We start from the raw sequence: 16312 nt of genomic DNA, 5'->3' as shown, positions 1-16312 counted from the left end.
GCAAAGTCCCCCACCTTCTCCAGTAGCTCCTGCAAGTACTTATTCTGGCCGGTATTAGGCAAGTAGAGCACCACAAACGTGCACAGCCTGCCCTGAACATGCCCTTTGACCATCAGCCACCGCCCCTCTCTATCGTTGCGGACCCCCATAGGTTGAAAATGCAACGCTGCCTTAAACAGCAGAGCTACTCCCCGATGCTTCGTGACTGCTGAGGACCTGTACACAATGGGGTACGCCCTGTGGCGGAGCCGCAGTTCATCCTTTCGTGCTAGATGGGTTTCCTGCTGCCCCACAACATCAAGATGATGGTCTACAACATATTTCAGGACCTTCTGCCTCTTCTGAGGGGAGTTCAAGCCCTTGACGTTCCAAGTGCCTATACTAATCGGCATGGCAGACACCAAACAGAGAACTCGCTATCAGTAATACAATCGGCGCCCAGCCTGCATTCCTCCCCTCCCCCCAGCCACGTGCTCCCAAACGTTTCCAGAACAGTCGGTGGGTCAGCCCCTCTGCAGCATGGCACGCATTCCAACATTCACACTTCGCATTCATCCCCAAAGGCCTACCGTCACAGGCCCCCCCCCCTCCAACCCAACAGTCCCCCAACCAAACCCCCCCCGAACCAACACAGAACATTGTACAAAAATAGAGAAAAAAAAGTGCAATAACTATACTCATCGAGATCAGTAGGCCGAAGTCCGTAGGAAGCCCCCAATCAAGAGACAGGCCAGAGGAATGAAACCACTATCCCCCTCGGCCGCAATCAAGGTCGTCTCCCACCAGAGTACTTGTAAAACCCTCGATCAGAAGGCCCGAGCCTCCCCGGCGCCGATCCGCCATTCACCGGGAATTACGCCGCCTCAGAGCTGAGCTGGGAGTCGGCCAACGTGGCCGAGGCCACCGAAGCGACTGCTGCTCCTCGTTCCTGCAGGCTGGTAGAAAGGTCCGGGCGTTGTCTAGCAGGGGAACCGGCAGGGGAGCGCCCCACCCTATGCCATGAGTTTGAACGGCGGCGCCGCCGAGACGGAGAGGCCGCCATGGACTGCGAGGACGGCACATCCTCCAGTCCCAAGAGCTCTTTCGCCGCCTGCAGCGTGCGGATTTGGGCCAGGCGGTTCTGCCATCTGAAGATAATCCTGAAAGGGTGCCCCCAGGAATAGGCGATCCCCTTCTCTCTCAGAAACGATGTGACAGGTCGGAAGTCCCTCCGCTTTTGCAGGGTGGATGCAGCCAAGTCCTGGTACAGTTGTGGCCGATGGCCCCGGAATTGCAGTGAGTCGATGGTCCGGGCTTTCCGCAGTATCCTCTCCTCAAGTTGAAAATCGTGGACGCACACCAATATGTCAGGGGGAGGGCCCCCCCCGCGCCGTGGCAATCCCACCCGGTGCACTCTGTCCATCCGTATCTCCGTCGTGTCCGCCTCATCTAGGACCTGGAGAAACAGCTCCTGAACGTACCCCCGGAGATCCCCCGCCTCACCGTCCCATGGCACCGCCCGTATACGGATGTTATTTCTACGGGAGCGGTTTTCAAGGTCTTCCGTATGCAGTTGAAGGTCCAAATTTTGCTCGGTGAGGCGGATTATGTCTTGCTGGAGCATGTGAACATCGGTGGCCACACTCAGGTCCCTGTCTTCCAGGGTCGCCACCCTCTCTCCTATGCCATCCACGTCCCTCCGCACTTCCCGCAGGTCGGAGGCGAGTTGCGCCCTGAGTTCTGAAATATCCTCCTTGATGGAGGCGAACAGCTCCGACATGAAGGCTTTCGTCGCCGGGGCGTCTTCATCAGAGTGCTTCGATGACCCACTCGCCCCAGGGGAGGCCAGTTGTTGGGAGGCTTTGTCCTTCCCCTGGTTTCGTTTGCGCTGCACAGTGGACATGGCGGCTCACCGCGCCCTGCGCCGGCTCCACGTGGCTAAGGAACGTAGCGGGGCCTGCAGGCGAACCAAATGTTCAGCGCCCGCCGTCGCCTCCAAGCGCTCTCAGGCACACGACCCGGGGGCGTCTCCTGTATCCCAGGCGGGAACCCCAGGGAGCCGTTGACCTTCTGCCTCGGCCCTCCGCGCCTCCGCTTTGCACGTGTCGCACCTCCAAAGAGCGGCAGAGTCACTCCTTAGCCCCACCGCCGTCCGGCTTCGCGCAGCTCCCAGGCCCGGGACCTCGAAGGTTCAAACAGGCCGCTGGCTCCAACCGCGAGGGGAGGGCTGGTCGATGGAGATAGTAAAGTGCCACTGATCGTCCGATAGCCTCTGCTTGGCCAGGGGTCGGTGCTCCACCTCCCCCAGGTGTGGTGGGGTACGAGCCGGGTCTCGTCGCCAGGACCTCCCTCGCCCAAGCCCAGGTCCGAACAGCCTTCCGTCTACTCCAGAGTTGTCAGGCGGATCTGGGGCCCCGCCCTTAGACCACGCCGGGCCGCGATGCGCTTCCAAGGTCACACCGCCTCGGCGACCCCGCCAACGTCCGCCGCTCCGCTAGGCGATCGTCGCCGCCACTGTAGGGGCTCGTGGGCACCCCCAAAACCGTGCTGTTAGATGCTTTGTTGGATCAGCGCCGGAGCGGCACGAAAAGGCGTCCTACTCCGCCGCCATCTTGGCCACGCCCCCCCGGCTGTTAGTATTTCTAAGATGGCCACTGCACCTTGTGAGAGATCAGCCTACTCCTGCCCCTGACAAAAGAAATGTTTAGTGAAGTAGAGAGAAGAGAAAGTGTCTGTTGAGGCCCCATTGGACATCAGCTTGGTTAGTATGAGTCTCTCCCATGGGCTGCATCCATAATAACACCTGTGAGGTCATTGCAGTCTCATACTGTCGGAGGTACTGGGCTGTTAGCAGCTGAGCCAGACTGGCTTAGTGTGCATATTTAGGGTCAGTCCTCTCTAAACTCCGAATTCCTGGTGATGTCTAAACAACTGCACTATGGGAACAAAGACAAGCTAAGCGATTCCATACACACAGAAATACTATATTTTGCTTGCCACCGTTACAACTTTGGAGCAGTTGAGGACTTGTGACAGGATCACACAGAAATGTGAGTAAGGTTAAATGCCAACTGCTAAGCAGAATGAGAAATAAAAGCTCATAATGTGCTATTGCGGGCACTTTTTCCTTCCATAATTACTCCAAAATATAAATAAAAATATAATTTATAATACCTATAGCTTTTGTTTTTATAGGTGCGCGACATATTGTATTGTAAATGCTTGTTCTTGCTACTTACTGAAATTCAACACCTCCTTCCCGATAGTAGGCGCTATGTAAATATATGTGCAATTAGAAGCACATACTTCACAGCTCGTCACTAAGCTCCTAGGGAGGGATTCAATCAATGAAAGTCCGTACCAAGCATTCTTTACATCTACAAATTGCCCTTTACACTTTCAAATTAACCCGTAGCGCGCACATTTCCAGTCCTTTCAGGCAAGCTGGCAAACCTTAATGAAACAAAAAGAGGAGTATCCCCAACGGAGAGTTTGAAAAATTCTCTGGAGGGTGAACTTTCTGGCAAAAAGGAAAAAATTCAACCTTTTGTTTAAAACCCCTCACTCACCAACCTAGTGGTGACATGCTTCATCATCGGGGTCCACCCTGGTGACCTAGCGTCACCAGGATGTGCTTCAACACCTGTACTACAGTGGAGCGGGTTGTGACTGTAGGTGCAAAAACATTTTTTTTAAATTGTCCTGGTTTAGCTCAAAACATAATTTTTATTTTGGAGCAACTGAACAATGTTAAAAATATTGGTGGCGAGATACTGGTAGGTGAGTTACGACCAGAGAATCTCTATATGTGTTTGTGTGAATTGGTCAACATGTTTCTACCAAATGGGCAATTGCCCGGTATTCCTCAGGACCAAAAACAGGTGGACGGGAGGTGTGGGCCCCCTAAAAGGCGCACCCTGTCCTGAACCCCTGTGTACCTAATGGCAAATAGCCAGTGGTATATGCGCTCGATCAAGTAGATGAGCAGGCAAAAAAATGAAAAAAGAAGAAGAGACCTGTGGGAAAAGGAAGGTAAACAAAATTCAGTTATGATCATGCTTACTCTCCTGTAACGTCGTGAAGTGTCTCTGTGCTGTGATATTTCATGCCATAGAGGTTTGGCCCTCCGTGTGATAAAATAACGGGGTGATTAAGTGTCCGTGGGGGGTTTTCTGGACACATACACTTATCAATAGGTGCGTGCATTACTACATGCATTATTGTTTATAGCACTCGTATATGTTCTTAAAGGCGCACTTATCAGTAGGTGCGTGCATTCCTACATGCATTACTATTCATTGCACTCGTATATATCCATGGGGGCGCGCAGAAATTATCGTCGTGATCCTCAGTCATTGGCTGGTGATTGCAAAAAATCGGCGCTGCATATTGTGCACATCGTCATTGAATAACGTAGATTAACGTAAAACAACGTACAAGACAAACACACATGTAACACATAGGAGTACACATAAGTTGCATGGCCTGAGCGAGGGCTTACTTAGTTATAGGCTCTAACGTGCTTCAACGGGCAGGGGGTAGGCTCTTCACGCCAAGGAAACATATTCTGTAATAGCGGAATATGAAAATGGTAAGAGGCGCGTCTACCAGTCGAGCAACATGGAGTGTGCCCGGCTTAATAGAGTGATCTGCACCGTGATACCCGATAGTGTGTCAGGTTCTCTGGGGAGAAAGAAGGTTTCTACTTACAGTTGGTGGGCGAAGGAATCGGCCATTAACCTACTGCTACCGTCCTCTGCTCGGCTAGTGTTGTCGTGCGGAGCCGGCTCGGTAATGAAAAGTCTGCCGCTTCCGGGGTGGGCGTGGCTGCGCCGCAGAAGTGGGAGGGGCTACAAACGTCTCGTAACGTCGTGACGTGTATGGGGGAACTCCGATGATTACTGGGAGCGGGGCAAAAGACAGTATAGGGATAATTCACGGGTCCTGGCAGGTGCAGTAAGTTGCAAGAGGTGCCTTGCTAACTAACATCTGACAAAGTTATATAAAACACTGTGCCCTAGGATAGTGATCCTGGTGAGACACTAGTGCCTGAAATAATATCAGTATCAGGGGGTGACTGTAGGTAAAAGGCACAACCCGGGTGTTGAGTATCTGGAATAATTCCAGGGAGGGATTCATTCAATGAAAGTCCGTACCAAGCATTCTTTACATCTACAAATTGCCCTTTACACTTTCAAATTAACCCGTAGCGCGCACATTTCCAGTCCTTTCAGGCAAGCTGGCAAACCTTGCCTAGCTGTCTGATCAGCTCCGGTTTCACAGCACATGAGAACAGTTCCTGAATTGCAATGAAGCTCGAAGTATTTTAATTTCAAAATGAACTGCCCAGGGACGCTTTACTTTTCCAAGAGGCCAGGCGGAAGTGAGCCCAGGGAATGCGCGACCCCCTTCCTAGGACTCCACGACCCCCCTGGGGGTCGCGCCCCACAGATTGAAGACCTCTGATCTACAGGAACACCATCGGCGTCACGACCAACCCTGAAGATACCCTCACTGCCGCCGAACACCTACACTTCCAGATCCACACCGACCCCAAGACCACCCTCAGAGGAACCCTCCTCTACAGACCCCCGGGCCCATGCACACAATTCAGTGAAGCCATCGCCGACTTCATCAGCCCACATGCCCTCCCCTCATCAGACTACATCCTCCTAGGGGACCTGAACTTCCACCTGGAGAACAACGACGACAACATAACCACCACCCTGCTTGACAAACTCGCCAACCTCGGACTCAAGCAACTGGTGAACACCCACTACACCGGCCACACGCTCGACCCCATCTTCTCTGCCAGCAGCCACGTTGCCTTCAGCCACTCCACCAGACTACACTGGACCGACCACAGCTGCGTCCACTTTGACTTTAAGACCACATCCCACCACCGCCTGCATCAGATCCCCCGTAGATGCTGGAACAAAGTCACCACAGACCAGCTAACCACATCACCTAGCCAGAACCCACCAATCAACACCACTGACACCAACGACGAAGCCCGCAACCTCACACAGTGGATCGTCAACTGTGCCGACACCCTTGCACCTCTGAAGAACCCTCCAGGCAAGCCCGGCAACAGGAAAACAACATGGTTCACCGACGACCTCAAAGAATCTGGCCGAACCCTGGTGCCGCGAACAGATGACAGAAAACATGACAGCCCTCAAGAACGCCACCCGCAACCACCACCAGCTGATCCGCACCACCAAAATGACATCGTTCACAGAACGGCTGGACAACAACACACACAACAGCAAGGAACTCTTCAGCATCGTAAAAGAGCTTTCCAATCCCGGCTCCAGCAGCAACGACATCACACCGTCGCAAGACCTCTGCAACTCCCTCGCAATGTTCTTTCACCGCAAGATCGCCAATATACACGACAGCTTCGGTGCCCAGACCCCACCCCCAGCCACCGAACCCACGCCCCCTACAACCACCCTCAGCGCTTAGACTCCCATCAGCACCGAAGACACCGCCCACGCTATGAACACCATCCACTGGGGCTCTCCTTCCGACCCATGCCCTCACCACATCTTCAACAAAGCCGACACAATCATCGCTCCCCACCTACGGAACGTCATAAACAACTCCTTTGCATCCGCCACCTTCCCAGAGAGCTGGAAGCATGCAGAGATCAACGCCCTACTGAAGAAACCCACAGCGGACCCCAAAAACCTCCGTCCCATCTCTCTTCTTCCCTTCCCTGCAAAAGTTATCGAGAAGATCGTTAATAAACAACTGACCGCATTCCTCGAGGCCAATGGCTCCCTGGACCCATCCCAGTCCGGATTTCGAGCCAACCACAGCACGGAGACCGTCCTCATCGCAGCCACCGACGACATCAGGACCCTGCTTGAAACGGGGAAACAACTGCCCTCATCCTCCTAGACCTCTCAGCCGCCTTTGATACAGTCTGCCATCGCACCCTAATAACCCTCCTCCACAACACCGGGATCCAAGGTAAAGCCCTGGACCGGATCACCTCGTTCCTCTTCAACAGAACCCAGAGAGTCCGCCTCCCTCCCTTCCGCTCCGCGGCCACCGAGATCATCTGCGGCGTACCCCAAGGCTCATCGCTTAGCCCAACCCTCTTCAATATCTACATGAGCCCCCTCGCCGCCATCGCTCGCAAACACAACCTCGACATCATCTCATTCGCTGACGACACCCAGCTGATACTTTCCCTCACCAAAGACCCAGCCACCGCCAAACTCAACCTCCAAGAAGGAATGAAAAACGTCGCGGAATGGATGAAACTGAGCCGTCTGAAACTGAACTCCGACAAGACGGAGGTCCTCATCCTCGGACCATTCCCATCCGCCTGGGACGACTCCTGGTGGCCCACATCACTAGGCACAGCACCGACACCCACTCACCACACACGAAACCTGGGATTCATCCTGGACTCCTCCCTCATGATGACTAAGCAAGTCAACACCATCTCATCCTCACGTTTCAACACCCTGCGCATGCTCTGTAAGATCTTCCGGTGGATCCCTACCGGAATAAGAAAACGGTCACCCAGGCCCTCGTCACCAGCCGACTAGACTACGGGAACGCCCTATACGCAGGAACCACAGTTAAACTTCAGAAAACACTCCAACGCATACAGAACGCATCCGCACGACTCATCCTCGACATCCCCCGCCACAGCCACATATCAGCCCACCTGAGAGATCTGCACTGGCTCCCCGTCAGCAAAAGGATCACGTTCAGGCTCCTCACCCACGCACACAAAGCGCTCCACGACATATGTCCCGAATACCTCAACAACCGCCTTACGTTCTACACTCCAACGCGCAAACTCCGCTCCACCAGCCTCGCCCTCGCCTCAATCCCATGGTTCCGCAGAAGCACCACCGGAGGAAGATCATTCTCCTACCTGGCGGCCAAGACACGGAACTCCCTACCCGCCCACCTACGACTGACCCAGGATCACCTCACATTCAGGAAACACCTCAAGACCTGGCTCTTCGAGTAGTAGCGGCACCCCTCCTCCCTCAGCGCCTTAAGACCCCTACTTGTGAGTAGCGCCCTTTATAAATGTATTGATTGATTGATTGATTGATTGATTGATTGATTGATTGATTGACTTACAAAAGTTTAAAGAGCATGGCTAAGAAGTTATTCCACACATTCATGGCTCACTTGGATGATGTAACAGGGTAGAGGTATCAGAATGGGCTGCATTTAGCAAGGTACATTATTACCGTTCACCACATGATGCTCTGTTGATGGGCTCCCACTGCAGGAAACTCATCTATTTAACACTAATGGCATATTCCTGGGGAGGTACTACACTACAATAGGATGTACCATTCAGGTTTTGCTAGGGGATCCAGTGGGATGGTGATTTTGTTCAAGAGATCATTTACCCTAGTAGTCACAGAGATCAGAAAATTAGCCAGGGATGCTACATATTATGTATAGGCTTTCCTGTTTTCGGTTTCTATTTTTGGCAAATTCTGGTGGCATTTTTTCATTGATTTCAAGTGATTTGAATACCTTAAAAAAACAGTGGTTATCAGTGGTTACATATTTTGCTTTCTGCACTGATAGCGCATGGTATGTAGACAGTGTACATATAGTGTATATGAGGTCAAAATAGATTTTTGCAAATCAAACTTATTGTAGTACACCATACAATACTTCTTCAGTGAGTCTTTGGTCATGTGTGCTCGCTCTTTCCTTCCCATGTAAACTTCTGTGAAAAGGCACTCTCCACGTTTGCACTTGAGAAGGACAACGCCAAAAACGGCAATACACAATTTTTTAACTCTGGCCACAGACATAGCTTTCCATGCCAATACTGGTGCACTTGAAGATTGCGATTCTCAGGGCAGGTTCTGCAACAATTGCATTGAGCTGAGCTCTCTGCCCTCAGAATTATTGAAGCGGTCAAAAATGAAGCAAAACTTTTGAAACTACTGAGGAAACTCCCCTTAATGGAAGGGATCTCGAACTTTTACAGAGTACCACAGTGAGGTTTCATTAACTTCAAATGCCATCGGTGGTGAAGGTACATTTCTATGCATCATTGCAAGACATTTCTCATACATTGTAAAATAAAAGTTCCATTGCTTTGCTTACCAAGTGCAAAGAACTCTAACATGGAACATGTTCCAGTGCCAAAGTCACTAAAGGTGTCGCCCAGCTTACTCTCCAGGAGATGTTTCACATCTACACCAATTATGCTGAACACTTGACAGACAAGGGTTTTTTCAGACTCTAGTTTTCTTTATTATGTCCACTACAGCAGTTATGCTTTCTTGTAAAAATCTAAGAATGCAGTAGAGTGTACTTTTTTTTTTACATCACTATCAATATGTGACCAAAGATCCTCACAGTTCTTGCCTTTGGCATCACTACTCAGCAAAATTACTGTAAATGGTTGCCACATTCATATTATAGCATTCATTGCCCCTTGGACTGAGAACCATCAGGTAAGGGACACAGTTTGTATGGCTTTTTCTTTGATGCCACACAAAGCATGAAATGATAAATATTTGCATTTTAGTTCCTGTGCATAAGAAAACAGTACACCAGAATGGACAAAAAATTCAATAGCATTCCTCATTTACTCTGAAGATTGTAAAGATGCTTTTAGCATACCATCTAACAAGTGGCAAGGATCTCTTACAGGAAAGCACTTCAGCTCAGGTATCGAATTTGACACTTCATCACAGAACTTTTTCATACACATAGCTGAATCACTGCAAATACGAACAATATCACCCCAATCTTTGTTGAACTTAGAAAGAACCTTTTTTGCAGAGCATTACAAGTGAGACTGTGTTCCATGTTTTCCAAATGTCTGGTGTCATGTTTTCACCACTGTCTGAGATGCTTGGTGATAGCGCTCTTTTCACATATACTTGTCACTATACTTTGCATTGAATGTTTAAAGCCTGATGTGTTGGTAATTCACCTACTATCAATACTGAATCACTAGAAACTGGGGGCTGATGTATTAAGGGTTTTTACCCATTCTCTGTGGGCAAATGTGATGACACATATTAGGAAATATTAGGAAAGATTCTTATGAAACCAGCCATTTTACCTTTCAGTGAAAGAATCAAACGCAGCCAAAATATCAAATATGATTTTGATATTTCCTGATTCTCTACAGTTTATAAAATAATTAAACAAGACCTAAAACATGCTTCTAAACCCTGAATCTTTAGACCAAAGACCACAAAACTGAAAAAAGCAAAAGGAAGAAGAAACAATATTTTAGGGGCTTCCCTAAACAACAAAACTCAAGCAGAATAAGGTTAGCCCAGTCTTTCTTACTGCTAGCTTGTATAACAAAGTTACCTTGTATTGGCCCCTTCAGGAAGAAAGAAATGACTTTCACTCTCTTTTTCCTTTCTTTGAATGACATTTATTTTGTGGTTGTGCAGGTGTTTTTTCAGTGTTTATATGTTTTCACTGGTGAGGGCTATTGCTCTTTCAGTGGGGTTTTATCAGTTATTACAGGTTTAAACCTAAAACCGGACAGCCTAATTATGTATCATTAGACTGGAGGTCTACTTATGTATGTGTGTACATCCTCCATCCTTGACGAAATATGGCCTATGTGATCCCAACACACTGTTTGTGGGGCTCATACCGGTGATATAGGTAGGCAGGAGCAACGTTAATGCAGAAATCAATAAGGAATGGGATATTCATGGAACCTGGACAACAGGCCCACATAGTTCTCCAATTGGGAAACCTTACAGGGGTCATGCAAAATTTGCTGTGCTAGGGCACAGGCCAGAGGGCCTACATACACTACTCAACACTCCACTGTTCCTTTTCTATGCTTGATTACTTCTTCCTACCAGTAACTGATCTATCACGGATGTGAGAAATCAGATTATTGGTAGGAGGGCGTTAACTCTTCTCAACAACAACCACAATCTTTGTCAAAGTGACCACAAAAATCACTAAATTAATCCCTGTTTAACCCTCTGGTAGCTTGGAACAAAAGCAGTCAGGCTTAAATTAAAGGCAATGTGTAAAGTATTTATGCAGTACACAAACAGTAATAAAGTGAAAACACAACCTCAGAAAAATTCCAAACCAATAAAGTAAAACAGAATATGTTTTAGGAAACACTACGAGACTAAAATGACAAAAATCCAATCAGTAGAACTGGAGATATTGAATTTTAAAGGTTTAGAAAAATGTAGTGCCAAAAGGTTCAAACTGTTAACTGAGGGTATCTGGTCATGCCGGACCAGGACAAAGTCACATGTTCAGGCTGAATACAATGGAATGCGGGCCAAGCATGGACCAAGTTTAGCCCGCTGAAGTGTATTCCGTATGTCTTTAGTGCGCAGTGTGCGCTGCGCTGCCTTGTGAGATGTCGTGTCATCACGTGTCAGTTCAGATGAAGCTATGCGTCGAGGCTTTGCGTTGCTCAGCGTTGGTTCCAATGAAGCTTTTAGCTGTGTGGAGAGGCTTTGTTGTCCTCTGTGTCGCTCAGTGTTGGTTCCCAGGGAGCTGTGCCACAAAGATGCAGTGTACTCCATGCTGGATTTGTAGAAACCTTCAGTTAGGCCAGGAGCAGTTCTCTCTGATGGCAAGGGTCCAGGACCTGGGGAGACAACTCAAGGCGATCTGGAACTCACTACAGCAGAGGCCATCAAGGCAGGTCCAGTTGCAGGTCCAGTTAGGTCCAGTGCAGCAGATCAGCTGGGCAACTAAAAGGAGGCCTCTGGTGTTTGCTGTGTCCCTGTAGTTCAGACCAGGAGGTTAGCCGCCAGGCCCTTGGAGTCATCCTGCCTGGGATAAAGGAATCAGGTCCAGTCTTCCTTTCAGAGAGTAGGGAAGGCCTGACGCAGCAGGGCAGGCCTCTGGCAGCAGTGCAGTCCTTCGCCTGTAGTATTTAAAGGTCCAGGAGTGTACTCAGGAGTCATTCTGAGGGTCCTATATGTATACCCAGTGCCGGCTTTGAAGTAGGGTAAATGTCTGGAGTTAGCCCACCACAGATGGTTCTGGAAATTACTTCCCCCCTGCCCTGGTTCCAGGATGGCTGGGGTGACAAAAAGCAATGTGAAGTAATTTGTGAGTGTTTTGAGGCAGCTCCTTTGAAATGTAAGTGTGGCTGTGCACAACTTTACCCCCCCCCCCCCAAGCCTGCAACACCTAGTCCCCCTTTATGCCACTCCCTGTCTGAGAGGAACATACAAAGGTCAACTCCCAACTACATCCAGCCATGTAACCCAGGACATGGGCACCAAATGGTTAGGGCAAGAATATGCAAACTTTTTTAAAGTGGCATTTTCAGAATTGTGACTTAAAATTCAACTTTACAATTCAAGAGGATTTTAAATGACTAATATTTAGAGAGCCTACATAACATTTTTACCTGTTCCCAATTAAATATTATCACTGATTAAAAGTAATAAAGTGATACAATGTTATCCTATGAGAGAGGTAGCCTCACTGTAGTGAAAGCACATTGCTGAGTTTTTTACTACCAGATATATAAAACTTAAAAGTACATGTCCAACTTTTCATATATAATGCACCCTTCTCTAAAGGGTGTTTAGGGTCTACTCTAGGCAGGACTTATATGTATTAAAAAATGAAGGTTAGGCCTGTCAAAAGGTTTCTTTTGCCAGGTTAAAGTGGCAGTTTAAAACAGGCTGTAATGACAGGTATGAGATTTTTTAAAGGTCTACTTAGCAGAGTGGCACAATAAGTGCTGAAGGCACATCAGTTGCATTTAATGTACAGGCCCTGGTTGCACATAGATTGACTGTACAGGGACTTGTATGTAAAGTAAAAGTATATATTGGGTGTATGCCAATTCTACCATGTGTTAAGGAGAAAGTACAAGCACTTTACCACTGGTTAGCAGTGGTAAAATGCACAGCGTCCTAAAAAACAAAAAACGGGTTCATGAAGCAGGAGGGGTGAAGATAAACGTTTAGAGGTGACCCTGAAGAGAGGGACAAGTCCAACAATGGGTATCCTTCCAAGGGAAATATCCGACCACCTCGTGGTAGAATTATGTCTAGGTTGGGTGAGAGGGAAGAACTTGACATCTAATGCCTGAATACTTGGTGGCTAGTGGAGGATGAATTTGTGACCATTTGAGATATAAGATTAAAATGTACTTCCAATTAAAAGTGGCTTTAGTTTACTTCTCCCACACATTTTGGGAAGCCTTTAAGACAGTCATTTGAGAAAAGTCAAAGGCCTAACATCTTGGTGGGAACCACCGTAGAAACTAGTTAAGCTGGAGCAGGTTTCACTCCCCACCAGATACACTGAACTGCTTCGGCAGCTTGGCACAAATAGAGTGGCACTTAAGCAACTACTACTCAACACTGCTAGACTAACAACAAATTCCAGGTATAAAGCTGGCACACTACCAGGGCCGGCATTAGGTCGGTGCAACCGGTGCGGCTGCACGCACCGCTGACCTGGAGCGAGGGGACACTGACCTCAGGGGGGCACTGTGTTTGGCAATAACTTAAGATTTAAAAGTGGTTCAGTTTTCAGACAACAATAAAAATGTCAAGATAGCTCTTGTGATTAATGTTCCTACTAGAGAGAGAAATCAGAATTTTTTCTAGTGGCAGTTTTGACTCACCATAAAGTAGTGCAGATGGTAAATATGCCTACTGCAAAGAACAGATCATTATTTTATGTAGCTAACTGAGTGGATTAGTAATGCCAGCCTTTACCAGCACTTTAAAATGAATGAAATGCATGTGAGAGGGGCTATGGAGGGATTAGGGTCCCTTTTCCTGGATGGTAGTGAGGGAATCCGAGGAAGAGGCCTGGGGCGATCAGGGGGTGGGGGAGTTGGAGGAGGCACCAAAAAAGACTGTTGCACCAGGCGCCACAAGTACTAAAATCAGCCCTGCACACTACTATATTGGCTTAAAACCAGGATAATTCCTGACAGTAGTGACCTGCCTGGGAAACTGGTATCTAGCAACACCACAATTGCCAGTAGATTGACAGAGAACTACCACTCTAAAAGCCAGATGCTGTTCGATCGAGCCATTGCCATTGATACAGGACCCCTTGATGCAGACCTTGAGTGGTGAACACCTCATCATGTTTGAACTCCCTGTAGCAGAGGCGGAACTCCTGTAGACCATAATTGGTGTGCAATCCAGAAAGACACTTGGACCAACTGTGTTCTCACTGAAATTCATATTACATCACTTGTAACCATACACCTCCAGATCATGTTTGAGGATGTTAAAGAAGTAGGAACCTTACTGGATGATTAGAATTTAGCCCCTATCGTGGTCTTACAGAAATCAGGGAAGCCTCCAGAACTATGAGCAGCTTACCACCCAATCTCCATTTGAAATATGGAGATCAAGATTCTTGCAAAACCAAAGAAACTAGCTGGCTAAAGTAATACCTACGCTGGTCCACCTGGACCAAAACAGCTGTATGACATGAAGGAGTGGAGGCCACTGCATCAGGCGCACACAGAGGGCACTAGTTTGTGCATACAAATTCCCAGTTCGTGGTACATTGATGCTAGTCTAATTAAAACATGGCTTTGACTCCCACTGCCCCTGCTTCAGCTTCCTTTGCCAAGTGCCATGCAAAATTAGTTTTGGCCCCCACTTCTAAACCTACATTGGCATACTTTACAACAACCTGCAAGTCTGGGATCGGACTAATGGCGTCCTATCTTACCCGTTCCCACACAGGAGTTGTACCAGCCAGGGATGGCCAAGATTAGGAGTGACGCATTAGTCCAGGGCTTTCAAGGGAATGGGGCATTGAGTACTGCATATCTTCATATACAGATTAAATGTCTCTCTTCAAGCATGACCCTCGATCGATCGAGCACAGATTGATAAAAATTCTAAATTGTTTGGGGAGAGCTGGGTACTGGAGATGGACTGAGCAAATGAACCCTGATCCCAGTTTATGTGGGTAGGCAAGAAATTAGTTTCCAAACCAGGGTCAGCATTCAGATCACCAGTTTAACACCATCAATGCTGATGGTATTCCCCTCCTGTGCTGGCCCTGATTTATTCCCATTGTTCGTATGAGAGGTGTACCTCATGACGAGCTGAGCTCGTCATGAGCATCGAAGGTGTTAAAATACCTGGGTATCCACTTAATCCTTAAAACAAAACTTGCTATTTATGTATAGCACCTTTATGGGAGGCAATGAAGAGGAACTTAAAGGACTGAAACAAGGTAGAAATCACCAATTTTGACAGGATAGATTTGTATAAAATCATCTTGCTATCCAAAATTATTTAATTTCTCAAACGCTACCTATATGAGATCTCTCAACAGTTCTTGTACAGTGTGCTAGTCTGTGCACAATACTTCCTATCGGTGGGCAAACAACTAAGACTTGTTTTTGATAAATGTATGGTATAAGATGGAGGACTGGAAAGGGCGAATATACCTGGCCGTTACAACTGGTCACTCTGAATAGGGAACATCATGCCTTTCGTCTCAAACTAAACCTATTTGAAAGTACAGAGTTGAATTATTTATGGTAGACTCACATGGGAATCCCCTTAGTGGCAAGGGACATGTTTGATACAATCAGTCAAACACTAAAGGCCTGATGAGGATGGCGAGCGGACCACCCTAGCGGTGCTGGGACCGGCCACCAGTGGTGTGGCGGTCCCGCACTGGCGATTAGGATGCCACTGTGGCGGTGGCATCCTCTATTCCCTGCATTGTGGCGGGCAGTGTCTGCCACTTTGTCCATGACAATGTAGGGGGGTACCATAGGTACCCCCTTGTGCACCCCACACCCCCAATACCCTGGGGGCCTGCAACGGGCCCCCAGGGTATAGATAGAGATATAGAGAGCCCAGCCCTGTAAAAAATGCACACCACTTGAAATCAGCTACCTCAAAATCTTATAGAAAACTTACCTGGCCAAAATACTTTTTCATAGATCCAATAGGAAATTTCATTGGTATGATGGAAAGGCCTCGCTTTTTCCAGTAATTTTGCCTGTTAAACTCCACTGCAGCTTCTCGCCGACTGTGGTATGCTGATTTCTGTATACACTCGTTCCAGCATTTCACCAGATTGCGAGCATCGATCTCCTGCTTGTAGTGAGTCCGATCGATCCCTTTATACAAGTGCATCTCTCTGATCTGCAAAAGAATGGGAGATAAAACTGATCACATTGTTTACTACATACATATTAACTATATATTTACCTCAGCACAAGACTCAGGCCCTAGGGGTATTGTGTGCTACTTCGCAAAAGCTGTGCCCTGGGGGTACTCTAGGTATCCGTGGTAAAAGATGAGTAAATTGGTTGAGTTACACGTATGATGGGACCAAAGCAGGATTCCAAAAATCC

The 16312-nt window shown here is 48.1% G+C and overlaps 1 protein-coding gene across 1 annotated transcript in view; it reads right to left on the bottom strand.

Moving 5' to 3' along the window:
* Positions 1 to 16312, bottom strand: part of AOX1 (aldehyde oxidase 1) — a 504603-nt gene that overhangs the window by 188264 nt on the left and 300027 nt on the right. The window contains exon 26 of the mRNA XM_086955224.1: positions 15873 to 16100. Coding sequence (XP_086811350.1) covers positions 15873 to 16100 — 228 coding nt within the window. The remainder of the gene's footprint in view (positions 1 to 15872; positions 16101 to 16312) is intronic.

The sequence above is a fragment of the Lissotriton vulgaris genome, chromosome 2_1 (genome assembly GCF_964263255.1).
Source record: "Lissotriton vulgaris chromosome 2_1, aLisVul1.2, whole genome shotgun sequence".
In the NCBI taxonomy this organism is placed as follows: Eukaryota; Metazoa; Chordata; class Amphibia; order Caudata; family Salamandridae; genus Lissotriton; species Lissotriton vulgaris.
Note: the sequence above shows the minus strand (reverse complement) of the source record. Positions and strands in the feature narration are given on the sequence as shown.